Source organism: Mus caroli, unplaced genomic scaffold, assembly GCF_978045245.1.
Source record: "Mus caroli unplaced genomic scaffold, Mus_caroli_1 scaffold_14, whole genome shotgun sequence".
Classification (NCBI taxonomy): Eukaryota; Metazoa; Chordata; class Mammalia; order Rodentia; family Muridae; genus Mus; species Mus caroli.
Window position 1 is genome coordinate 72,693,374 of NW_028227269.1, and position 13,888 is coordinate 72,707,261.

A 13,888-nucleotide genomic window follows, 5' to 3' on the forward strand; every position below is an offset into this window, starting at 1 on the left:
TGACACAAGCCAACACGACCTATTTTAACAAACCACAGCATCAATGGCTGCAGACCCTCTGCCTTCCCTCCCCCATTCTCTCCTGTTCCCTAGTGTTCTACTCTGCATTCCTTTCTCTCCACCAAGCAGGCAAATGTGGGCTAATGAAAGTTAATAGTAGTTGATTCCCTGGGAGTCACTTGTTTAATTCTAAAGCTAATGGTTCCATTTCCCAGAAGCCTCGGCGTCTGGGTTTTGATTTATAGAAATGGCCAAGGCTCTGAGAGAATGGAGACAGCCACTCTGACTTACCTTCCTGGAATCCATGATAACTTATCCTTGTCAGAACTAGTAATTTTGAAATTTTGACAGGTAGTGACAGAAAAGATGAAATTCCCTCTATTGGACAGGGGACAAAGTCTACCACATTGAGTGAATTACTGTAAATTCTGAGGAAAATCCAAAGGATTTTTATAGAAATAGCTGCAAGCTAAATTTGAGGTCATTAAAGCTGTGGGAAGATTCATGTTTGCATTGCTTATTTTTTCCTACCATTTCTTTTTTTAATTCATCATTATAGCACTGAAATTATTTAATGATAGAGAATAAATATTTCTTTATATTTTGTCTACTTTTCATTTAGCTAATTTATTTTACTTAGATTCAGCTTAATTGTAGGCATTCTTTCTGTTTAAAAAAAGCATTAAAATGTTGGACAGTGAAATTAAATGTTCAAAATCAACTTGAGGTCTTAATTTGAAATGAGCTTCACGTAGCTTATTATATCCCATGTTTCCCCTAAGTGAGGCCATGATGGATTCCTTATGAAGTCATCAGCAAAGTATTCCAAACCATGCTTTCCCCCTCCCCCCACCGCATGCTTCTAATTTAGTGTTGCTCTACATTGTTGTCAGTACATTCTTTTATTAAATAATTAATTTACTCTTTGAGAATTTCATACAGGTATACAGGTATTTTGATCAAATCCATCCCATCTCATCTGTTCCTACTACTCCCCTAGCTCCATCACCCATCCAAACCAACAGAATCCAGTCGATTCCATCAGTGACGCACACGTGACTGTGGTGATAAGACTACTCACTGAGGCATAGGCAATCTACCAGTGGCCACAACCTCAGTGTACAATGACTCTTCCATCCACAGGCTATATGCTCACATTGGAAGATTTGGAGCTAGGAGCCTAAGGAGAAGTACAATGTTTGTCATACTGGGTCTGGATTACTTCACTTGATGGTACCTTTCTAGTTCCATCCATTTGCCTGTAAAGTTCGTGATTTCACGTTTCCTGTCATGGAAAGCCTGAGTTCCAGGCAGAGTATAAGTCTATTGCAGAATTGTTGACTTGCTGGGTTGCTTTTTTGGTTTGTTTTAAGCAGTAACCTTAATGCTCAATAAGAATAGCTGCTCCTTGTAGGCATTCCTTGTTGGCATGTCCAACTGTTAGCAAGGAGGCTACCTGTGGCCAGGAGAGCTATGAATGTGGCCCAGATGCAAAATAATAAACTTATTTAAAACACTATGAGACTTAAAAATTCATAATGCTATTGTGGACTTTTTGAGTGTGAACTTTGTAGATGACAAAAGTGTTTAAAGGTTAGGTATCCCCACTAAGATGGTTTATAAAAAACAGATAACCTCTTCTTTATATCATTTAAAAAACAACTCATATCCCCAGTGTCTCTAGCCAGTTTTATATGGAATAGTGTACCAACCAGAGAAATAGGACCAGGAACACACACACAGACACACACACACACAAACACACACACACACACACACACACACACACTATGAAGTCATCGGCAATGTATTTGTGCGTGTGTGTACACGCACACTATATACATATATTTGTGGATTTCTAAAGACTTATTGCAAAGAATTAGCTGATTTGATCATGTTGGCAGACACAGAAATCCCCAGTTCTGATCTCCCTGGAGCAGACTGTGAGGATGTAACTCTCAGGTATGAGCTAGAACTTCCATGTGTAGATGCATTTTCTTCTCCTCCTGGGAAGCCTCAGTTCTCGCTAGCCTTTCAGCTAACTGTACAGGGTTATCTCCTATACTTGAAGTCAACTGATTGTGAACCCCAGCCACACCTGCAGAATAGCATCACATCAATTCCTATTAGAATTCAAATAATTGGCACCCATAATCTAGTTAAGATACTGTGCAGGTAGACCATTATGAATAGTAAGTAACAATTTTTTTAATGTGGACAGATATAGAGTGTTAAAGGAAGTAATTAGATAATAGAATTTTCCATTAAAGTGATCATAAACTAAACAAGTTAGATACTTTCTCTGACCATATAAATATACTTGATGAGATATAGTTATGGCTCTAAGAAGTCTGGATCTATTTCTCTGAAAATAGGCTATTACTTTTACGTATGTGTTTAAGGTGATGTGATTCTGTCATTTAAAGACAAGGGAACACTATTGTACAGAAAGGTGACCCATTTCAAATTCCTTCTTCTTGCTACTTGTAACCCAGATTTGATTTTTTCTAATTTATCCTTTGCTTGTCTGTCATGGAAAATGCATTGTTACATTAATATAGTTCTACTTTTTTCAGTTATGAATAATGCTTCAAGGCTTAATGTAGTTGTTGAAAGTCCCCACATTACTGATCTAGGTATTATCACCATAGGAGTTAAAGTCATGAGACAATTTTATGGGGATAATTTCTTGACAAAGTTAGATTTTATACTGAAGTCCTGCTGGGTGCTGCACACATTGATAGATGGCCCACTGTTTAATAGGACATCTCACTGTTCATGTATGTGAGGAATGGGTGTGCTAATTAGAGACTTAGAAGAAAATCCTGCTTTATTGTAGGTTTTTACATGAGAAGTTTCATGCATTCTGTGATTTTCTATAGCTTTTTTAAAAAGTGTGTTTGCTAAACATCTGAAAGTATGGATGTAACATTTTTTTGTGGTATCCTGTGAAAGTGTATCTAGGGAGTCTGAACAAAATATTTAAGAATAACACAACAGAAAGAAGAGTTTTTTTCAGTGACTGGTATGGCTTTGAAAAATAAAGCCAGAGTCCAAAGTTGTGCTAATATGGTCTACATGGATAGTATTTAAAAAATACACATAAGAATGTATATACATTATATATGTAGACATATATATATATATATATATATATATATATATATATATATGAGAGAGACTGAGTATATATTTCATTCTCATGTGTATGGAGTGTGTGTGTGTATGTATGTGTGTGTCTGTGTGTGTGTGTCTGTGTGCATGTCATGTAGGTGCATGGTGCATGAACATATGTATGAACATGTGTGTGGAAATTTGGGCCTGATGTTCACAATCTTCCTTGATCATTCTCTTCTTTGGTCATTGAGGCAGAGTCTCTCAAACTCAGAGCTTTCTAATAAGGTTTATCCAGACAGCTTGTTTTAGGAATTCCTAGTCTTTGCCACCTGAACACAGAAATTCCAGATGGGTCATCATGCTCATCTCATACTGGTGTGGCTTCTGGGCATCCAAACTCCAGCATTCATGCTTGCATGGCAAGTACTTTAACTCCTGAACCATTTCCAAGACGTACATTATATATTTTAAGCTTGCGGCAAAGCATTGGTCCTATATATCCTGGTCACCAAGGCTCTGGTTTGCTTCCCACCCAGATGCTTCAACTATTTGCAAGTATGAGTCTGTTGGAAGGTTATTCAAGGATTTAGTGAAGAAGTAGCCATAGATTCAGACTATGTGTGCTTATGCTTTCTGGGAGCCTATGCTGTAGCTGAAGTTCCTAGACTCAGTGGAGGAACTGCTAGGGTGTATAAGAGCTGAACTGGGGAAGTCTCTTTGATGTCTCACTCACTCCTGTCTCTGCCTCTCCTTTTCTTTCATCCTAGGTTGGGGAATATTGAGAGGGACTGGAGGCTAAAGAGATAGAACATCTTAGCTGGGGTGGGCTGAAGTACTGGCTGGGACTGTTGCTTGGGAGGAACTCGCCAGATTTGCTTTGTCTGCTGACATTAAAGGGGATGAACAGGGTGAGTAGGGCTGGGGGACGGGGGGGGGGGATATGGGAAAGGAGAGGAGAAGAGAGGAAAGAAAAGGCAGTGGAGTGGAGGCAAACAGGGGGAATGCAAAAAAAAAAATAATGCTAAGGATTTTATATTGGCAGCAGACATTGGACCTAGATCCCTGTGCTTATAAAGCCAGTGTTTTACCAGCTCAGACATTCCCAGACCAGCTTTAATACATCTTAGTTCTTAACAATATGAATGCATATACAGATGGATATTTCAGTTAAAGGTTGAAACAAATGCATTAGAGCAGAGGTGGTTAACCTAGAGGTAGTTCTAAAAAGAAAACAGTTATATGGAGAGGCCCTGGTTGCTTTACTCTGTGCTCCCTAGTCTTCTGTGGTGACCAGATCACCCTCTGCTCACCTGTGCTCCCTAGTCTTCTGTGGTGACCAGATCACCCTCTGCTCATCTGTGCTCCCTAGTCTTCTGTGGTGACCAGATCACCCTCTGCTCATCTGTGCTCCCTAGTCTTCTGTGGTGACCAGATCACCCTCTGCTCATCTGTGCTCCCTAGTCTTCTGTGGTGACCAGATCACCCTCTGCTCATCTGTGCTCCCTAGTCTTCTGTGGTGACCAGATCACCCTCTGCTCATCTGTGCTCCCTAGTCTTCTGTGGTGACCAGATCACCCTCTGCTCATCTGTGCTCCCTAGTCTTCTGTGGTGACCAGATCACCCTCTGCTCATCTGTGCTCCCTAGTCTTCTGTGGTGACCAGATCACCTCTGCTCAGAAGGCTTCAGAATGGGAGGAAGGGAAGAGAGAGTGAGAGAAAAACACTGAACAGGAAGGAGTCAGGGGTAGTTCAGGAGTTGATGGTCCTTTGTGTGGACAAGACCTAGAAGAGAAGCACAGCCAGTGAGAGCAGAAGTAGATGTGGATGGTGGGCTGGGATGCTGTGGATACTGGGGTTTGTGAGGTGGAAGGATCAAGTTTGAGCCAGGCCAGTAAGAATCTCGTATTTATGGGAAAATTCTGCTGCTGTCTGCCTGATACTGTTTGACATCCATAAAGACCCATTGATGGCTTTTAAAACATATTTTTAGGTAAGAAAGTAAGTGTTCAGAAGATATGAACATTGTTCAGGATCATGGTTCACACATTAGAACTTCTGTGGCTCAAATACAGTAGCTCTTTACTTTTAATGGGATTTCATTTTTTTTTTAAAAGACTTTTTTTTTTTTTTACTCTGTAGCCCAGGCTGGCCTTAAGGACATGACCCTTGCCTACTTTATCACACATAATGAACCAGTTTTCTTTTTTACTATAAGGGCAAAGTTTATCCATCATATGGGTGATATTGTTTATGAAGATGTTATTGTTATACATTTTTCCCCTGTGATCTTGATTGTTATGTCTGCAATTGTTCAATTTTTCTAGACCAAAAGGTATGAAAATACAATCCATTTGAAATTTTTTTAATTGCAAATTTAGATTTGGATCGAACCAGCCAACTCAGTTATTCTGAGATTCTGTCTTATGAAGACCGCCCCATTTCCATTCTCCCACAATCCCCCTGGGAGAGCAGGAACATCAGGCACCATGGCCCTTGCCGTCCGGAGATGGGCATGGTCAGAAGCCTCGGTCGTCCTTGTGCAGATGGCATTCTGGAGACGGAGACAGCTTTTGTGAGTCGGGGCTTTGAAGATTCCTATGCCACCCACAGCTCCTCTCTGTGGAGTCCAGAGGCAAGTTGTTGTGTCTTCTTCATTTTAGTACCATCCACTCATTCATCTCTTCTGCCTCCTTACCTGATTCCTCCAGAAAGGAAGTACTGCTTGATCTAAAATCAACAACAACAACAAAACACACACACAAAACCTTACAATAAAAGAATCACAAATACATTCTTTCAAAATGGGAGCAGCAGAAGCATGCAGTGGGAGAAGTGAAGAGCTATCAGGAATGTTCTCATACAAAAGGATCTCTAGATCTTTGGAGAACTTGGTTGCTTTCCTTCCTGGAAAAGTGAATTCTATTTTATTTCACCCCAAATCCTGCACTATGTTTGCTAAAATAAGAATTATTGGAGAGTTTAACTAAAGTGAAGACATGACGAGGGTTTGTAGGTGTCAGCTTTGAATTGAGTTAGAGGTGTGGGAGGCAGCACCAAGAGTAACATATTCTGGTCACTGAAGCTGCTTTTTGTAATAAACACTTGATGAACGATGCAGTTTATGAACTGGTCTTTCAATTAAAGTTTGTCTTTAATCTATAGAGCTATCTGTGATAATGATGGCAGCCATAATGGAGAGGGACACCAGCTACTTCAGTCTAGGGTTTTACAAGCGTTGCTTTATCCCACGGGCATCTCTGATTGTTCTTTGTGAGTTCCACCCTTCTAAAATTATGGCCCAACATTAAGAAGCATTAGCTGGAAGTCAACTTAGTTGAAATTACTAATGAATATTCAATTTTTATATGACTTCAATATAATGTGCAGAGATAGAACTGGAGAATGAGTTGATTTCTACAGCCAGAGGGAATACATGGGGTTGAATCTCTTCAGAAGCACCTAGAGGTCACACACACTAAATGCTTAAAGAAATGCAAAAAGAAAGCTGTAGCAATTCATGGTCCAAGGCTTTGCTGTTTGCCAGTTAGTGGGGGAGCTGCAGGGCATGTGTAAGAAGCCCTATGCACACGCTCGTTCATGTATGTGCTGGTGCCTCTATGATGGTGCTTTTACTGAGAACCAGAAATAGAAACTCAGATACCTGGTTTATGGTTTGTTAGTCAGTCCTTCCCACACAGGTATCCAGAGCTCCTAACTGTCACCAGTTTTGTTAAAGAGAGAGAGAGAGAGAAAGAGAGAGAGAGAGAGAGAGAGAGAGAGAGAGAGAGAGTACAGGTCTGCATTGCCATGGTGTTAGTGCTCAGTGGCGAATCAAATCCCACACAATGTTTAAAAATGTTCCCTTTGTCTCCCTCACTGCAAAAAACAAAACAAAACAAAACAAAACAACCAAAAAACACAACTATTTACCTGCCTGTTGATAACTCTGTCTCCCTGATAATTGTGCCATTAGGTTTGGGCTTGCCTTTTCCAAGGAACCTCCCATTTCCCTGCCTCCTGGTGCTTTAATAGATGACTTATGCCGAGGGTACTGAATGTTCCCAGACTCCAAAAATACCCAGACAGCTCCATGTGCACCATTCAACCTCCTATCTATTTTGAGACAAAAACTGTAATTTGGTGCTCCTACTGTAGAACTTCACAGAGAGCTCAAGCAGTTCCCGTAACCGCCTGCCCTGCAGTCGTAGCTCGACTCTTAAGCATTGATTTATTTGTCTCTTAGCCGTGTTAAGAACCTTGTCTTCCCTGGCGGAGCTGGCATCCAGAACGTATTGTGGATCCATTTACTTTGGGCCCCACGGTGACATCAACACTATCTTACTAAAACAGAAAGGCTTTTCAGTTTGACAGAAAATCTTTAAACGTAACGTGGGTTTTGACAGTTTGATGCAAGCATTTCCACCTTAAAGGGGAAAATCAGGACAGGGGAGCTCAAGGAATCCTTTATTTTGTCTCCGAAGGAAAGGGCCTCATGCAGACTGGCTACCTGCTATGATCATGGATTTTCCAGTTTACCCTCAGCTGGCAGGGACCATTGACTTTCTCCTGCAGACCTGGGACTTGGTGGGAGAAACAATGGGAAGGTGGCTGGAAATTTCAACCACACAGAGAGACAGATGTCCCACTTTCCCTCTCTGCTTTCGACTGATTAATTGGTTGGCCTTGAGAAGTTAATTAAAATCTGCCAAATGGGGATAAGAAGGAAGAGAGTTTTACCTTGCAGGAAGGTCAAACAGATTAGCAGTATTAACAGTACCCGTACAAGGAGCCCCTTTGGTGGCCTGGTGATAGGTAACGTGTTGAAATAATTAATTGCTATGAAAATACAAACCTTCACAAATCTCTGTCTCAAATCAACCCAGGTCGAGGCTGCAAAACCCAGTTTTCATGAGCAACAGCTGGGCTTGGCCCTTCAGGAGCCCAGCTGCTGTCCAGAGCTGGTCTTGGCCTGATCTTCTCAGAGCAATTGCAGTAGCTCTGCCCGGGACTTCCCAGAAGCCTGCGGGTGCAGCAAGCACTTACCTGAATAGGTAGCTGATGGACATGTGGGAGAGCCTAATTACCAGGCACTGTGTTTTTAGCCTTGGCATTGAAGTAGATGATAAAGCTACTGACTCCTACCTAATATTAAGAGCAGAGGCCTGAAAGAGAATGAATTTACAATACTGCCATCCAACTTCCATCGCTACCACCTCCCATCTTCCTCTCACACTCAGTAAGCATAGAAGCATCTATGGTGAAAGGGTTGGCCGAAAGAAGTAGGTCATGTGGTTTAACACAAGTTTGGGATTTTGACTGCTTAAGGTCTGCTCTTAGGCTGCTGGAGTAAAAATCTTGAATGACCCTGGCCTGGCATATGGACCCTCCTATTGGAAGTGTATTAGTTACATAGCCCATTTTCGCTTTAGTTTCTCTTCCCATGAAATAATGATGTTAAAAATACTAGCTCATTAGGCAGATATAAATATTACAAAGCACAGGATTTCTTAGTTGGGTTCCCTAGTAAGAGCTGAAAACTTTTGTTTCCTCCTTTGCTACTGAGCACATTCTCAATGAAGGGTTCAGGAATGAGGGAGGGAAGGAGAGAGGCCCTGGATGGAATCTGTCCTTGAGTTGGCCACCACTCAGTATGACCAATTGTTTTATCCTGTGGCTCATACTCCAAGAGATTATTATTTGCTCTAAGTTCATCTTGCCAAAGGGAAAAAGCATATTGCCTAGGGTATTAATGATGGTGCATACTCTGCCCTTTCCAAACATGGTGGGCAGCAGAATGCTTTGGTACCAATGGATCAATAATGAGAGCTGAGCTTTATATTTTATGAGCAGAAGGTAAGAGACTCTTTTAGAGGAAATGAAGCCAAGAGGATCCTAAGTGTGCCAGAGCAGACTTGATATGACACCTGACATTAAGAACAACTTGAAAGATGCTAGCTATTACAACCTACATCTAGGCAAGCTATGTAGATGATCAAGAGCAGGCTAAAATAGATGGGAGTTTTAAGGGGAGACAGGAGCTTAAGAAAAGATTCTGCCTTGGTTTTTCAGTTAGCTGAATTCCTTGGAGACTTGTTTCTAATATTATATATACACTAGTCAGTTGTATTCAGAAGTCTCTATAGCAACCACTTTTATCACTTGAAACTAAGTACCTCTGAATAGAAATGCTCATGCGTGATTGCATGCACAGGGAAGAGGATAGAAGGAGCGTCCCTTATGCTATAAGAAAGCTGAGTTTTCTTGGCTAATTTGAATCTTAAAAGGGAAGGGCGTTTATTAGCTGTCTCCTATATGTCAAGACTTCTACTTCGCACAGCCTCCCTATGGAGTGGGTATCATCTTTATTTTACTATTGAAGAAAGATAATGGAAAGTATGAAATAATGTTCCCAGTGTTATAGAGCTGATAAGAAGTAGCAGTCATGGCTTCTAAAGAACATTTGATTCCACGGCACGATTACTTCCCCATGACTCCCTGGGAAAGTCTCATTGATAAATGCACATACTGAGGTATTTTGTTGTAGTTTTGAAGTAATCTTTGAACTCGAGTCCAGTTCCATAGATAAAGAATGGATTTACATTAACAAGGGTTCACTATGAGACCCTTTTTGTTAGGAAAGACTCGGGCCTTCAGGGAAAAGTTAAACATTATATTGACATTACTAGTAATTTGTTGGTGTGGTGGTCATTACAGTAAATGATGTGCAGTTTAGGTTTCCCAGTAAGGGCAGTAGACCAGAGTAATTTGTCAATAAGTAAATTGATAGCCAAGGGTGACATTCCATAAGCAGAGAGGCATACTTGAAAAGAGGCAGCTCCATACCAATGTTAGGAATAATTAAGGAGTCTGGTTGAAGACAGATTTTCATCTTGACTAGAACCTCACAACCCTACTCACTCTCTCTTTTCAAAACCAGGCTCACATATTTATTTCACTCATTCATCAAATACACACGCACACACGTACGTGTGTGTGTGTGTGTGTGTGTGTGTGTGTGTGTGTGTGTACATGCCCATAGATGTCATATAGGCATATGCAGAGATTAAGACACAAAGAAAACAGTAAAACACTAAAATAGGCAATCTACCTAGAGTGTAGAAAAGTTTACTGTACAGCCTGGCTACATTTCTATAGTTTTGCAACCCGACTCTTTCAAAAAGGCATATACTAGCATGCACTTTCCAGTTTGGCCAGGACTCAAAACACTAGCCAGTGGTAGACCTATGATTTTAACCCACGTATTCTGGCTGCAGCGGGGCTTTTGCTTATTGGCTGCTATGAATGATCTCTTTAGACTTTACTTTGAATGACCTCCTGAGTCTTGACTTTCTGTAGCCAACTTCTCTGGCAAGCATCACAGAAGAATGGAGTCTCTGCCCCAACCCCTGACTTAATGAGAATCCTTGAATGACTCAGGTGGCCATTAGGTTGGAGAAGCTCAGCCATTAGTCTTTTCTCCCAGGAAATTTGAGACTTTTTGCCTATAGGAAAGTTCTGATTTGTGGACAACAGGTTTAGGCTCATCAATTACTCCTGGTGACCCAAAGTTGCCTCTTGGCATTTACATAGTTGATAGTTGGCTCAATTAATGACACCATGTCTCAGTTGGTTTAAGTCATAGAGGACAATTGTACTTTTCACGAGGCAATACAAGTTTCTGAACTTTAAAAGACATAAGAGCTTCATTTATTCACTTAAAAATCATTCTCAACTCTCGCCGGGCGTGGTGGAGCATGCCTTTAATCCCAGCACTCGGGAGGCAGAGGCAGGCGGATTTCTGAGTTACAGGCCAGCCTGGTCTACAAAGTGAGTTCCAGGACAGCCAGGGCTATACAGAGAAACCCTGTCTCGAAAAACAAAACAAAAACAAACAAAAAAAAAATCATTCTCAAAAGCTTGCCTGGTACCAGGCACTGTGGCCACCAAGAATTCACAGTCTGTTGGAGAGAATTTAGTAAACAGACCTTCCTAACACAGAAGGTCATATGTTGGCAGTCAGGAAGCTTGGGAGCCAAGAAAGCTCCGAGGGGCAGCAGCCTGTCATTGTGTAATAAGTCACTGTCATTTCCAGTCTTCACTTTTTCCCTCTGCTTGTAACAGGAGCAGGATGGCACCAGTCTGCAGGTACCACCCAGGCTTTTGGAGCCTATCTCAAAATGTGGTGACCTCGATGTCATCTTTGAATATAGAGCTGTAACCCAGAAACTCACTGTGACCATTGTGAGAGCACAGGGTCTCCCAGATAAGGACCGAAGTGGTGTCAACTCCTGGCAAGTTCACATAGTGCTGCTGCCCAGCAAGAAACAGAGGGGTAAGACGAACATACAGAGAGGGCCCAACCCTGTCTTCAAGGAAAAGGTCACCTTCACCAAGCTGGAGCCCAGAGATGTGGCTTCCTGTGCTGTCCGCTTCCGCCTGTATGCTGCCCGTAAGATGACCCGGGAGAGAATGATGGGAGAGAAGCTGTTCTGTCTCAGCCACTTGCACCCAGAAGGGGAAATGAAAGTGACTCTGGTTCTGGAGCCAAGAAGTAATCTGAGCGTGAGTATATTAAATGGCGCTGCTAATGATGCGGTGTGTTCAAAGACCCGGGATTGTCAGCCCTTGATTTACAACATTCAGCTTGTGAATTCACAGACGTTAATTTAATTTTCCATTTGGCTCTCCTCATCCTTATAAGCCATGGTTTGCACTTCATGGACAGTGGGTCTTTCCAGCCTGTCATCCTGATAAGTTGATGGATGTGTTTTCTACCCATTTTAGGAAATGGCAGTGGCAACGTGGGGGGAGGGCATGGCAAGACCTGGGGAGGCGGCTGGGCTTTTGACTTAGTGGGTAAGCATCCATATGACTTCTATCCCTACCCTATGCATTAGGATGATTCATAGACATGGTACTTTTGTTGTTTTGGTTTTCTTGAAACAAGAATCTTACTACATAGCCCAGGCTGGCCTCAAGCTCATTCTGTAACCTAGGATGCCTAGGATCCAACACACAATGCCCTTACCTTAGCTTCCCAAGTGCAGGAATTGCAGGTGGGTATTTCTGAACTTTCAAGGCAAGGCTCTTAGAAAGGATTCAGAACCATCCTGCATTAGCAACCCTGAATGCCTGCCACATAGGGGACCTTCCAGTTTTATGGCTGTTTTCTTACCATGCATCTTACTCCTCTTCCTAGCCCAGAACTTGCAGAGCTTGGAGGTCTGGGAGGTAGCCAGCCTTATCACTGTACATCTATCATGTAATGTGAAGATCTCTTTTTATGAACATGTGTCAAAAGATCAGACAGCTATGTGTTAGTCAACCAATCAGTCATTCATTGGAAATGCATCCTGTCATGGACTGTAGAAGCCAAATGGCTACCTAAGCAAGCAGACTGCTATTATTCTATAGACTAGTGATTGAGGGTGTTGATAGGCAGCCCCTGGTAAAGTTTCAGAGGATACACGTTGCTTAGAATGACCAGGAGAATGTTTTGAGATGACGAAGGAAAAAAAAAACAAACACATAGCTCAAGCAATAGAGAGAACAAGACTGGTGACGTGTGTGGGCAGATAGTCAAGACAAAGGGAGGGCACGCACAGCCATGGAAGAGGACAAAGACATGTTCCAAAAAGGTCTACCCATCTAAAGTTCTAATTCTGCCTGAACATCTCCAAACTGGAAATCCTGATTTTTGCCTCTCTAAATCGATGCCACCTGCTGTCTTCCCAGCCCTGCCTGCTGGCAAGCTCATCTTTTTTGTCTCTAGCTCCAAAATTGTAGAACTCACCCATGACCTCTCTTTACCAGCTGAAAGCTGTGAATTCTCTTTAGATAGAAGCAAAGCACAGCTCTCCGGTGGGTTAGTGGAATGGTCTCCTGCTGGTGGCCTCCAAGCTTCTACTGTTTTCTGACACAAGGGTTAGAATGAGCTCAAGAAGGCACAAACCTGCTTGTGTCTCACATCTTCATAAATTCTTTTTTTTTTAAATAAAATCATAAAATCATAAAGAACAGAATTCAGAGAAGAGTCAAAAAGAGGCCCTGCAGTGTGAAGCCCAGGAGTGAGTGTAGCCACATCCTTTCTTGTCAGTGTCAGCCCTGGGCTCTGTACTGAGGATACAGGCTGAATGGGGAGAAGGAGCCATCATGAAGGAATGTTGATGGAGGAAAATACCTCATTTATCAGCTACTGTTGAATATGATTACATACCATCTATACGACTATGTGTTATGGACTAAGTGATGGATGCAGATTAAGAACTTTGGTACGGGTAGGTAACAGTACTGTGAGAGGAACCACAGTAGATGTTTCTATAGAAACATGAAGATATATGGCCTTTCTTCCAAGGATGAAAATTTTTCATTGGTGTGTTTCTAACTTCTGGGCATCAAAGCCTGTAAGGCCCCTGTTAAGACCACTAGCTATTTTTCTTACAAATCATGGATCCATGAAGCTTGGGGGCTCTCAGAAACACACATGATTTGGTTAAAAGAATACATTCCCTTGGACATGCACAGCATTTGATTCCTTTTACTGTTTTTTGCTTATTGGGATGTTGGCAAGAAATTTTTAAGGATTTAAAAGGATTTTAGTCAAGAAGGATTTAAGGTCAGTCCCTAACATTGGTGTCCTCTAGAGGAAGCAGTATGATGGAGGGCTGGAGGGCCTGCAGGCCTGTTCCAGTTCGGCTGACGATGCCACTCAGGCTACTCAGTGAGAATCAGTGACTTCCTCTCTTCTGTCCTCTTCTCAGTGTGCCTGGTG

The 13,888-nt window shown here is 41.9% G+C and overlaps 1 protein-coding gene across 5 annotated transcripts in view; it reads left to right on the forward strand.

Moving 5' to 3' along the window:
* Positions 1-13,888, forward strand: part of Syt16 (synaptotagmin 16) — a 284,749-nt gene that overhangs the window by 240,831 nt on the left and 30,030 nt on the right. For all 5 annotated transcript variants that reach the window (XM_021179479.3, XM_029484288.2, XM_085830462.1 and 2 more), the window contains 2 exons: positions 5,496-5,749; positions 11,239-11,679. In XM_021179479.3, the coding sequence (XP_021035138.1) occupies positions 5,496-5,749; positions 11,239-11,679 (695 nt within the window). The remainder of the gene's footprint in view (positions 1-5,495; positions 5,750-11,238; positions 11,680-13,888) is intronic.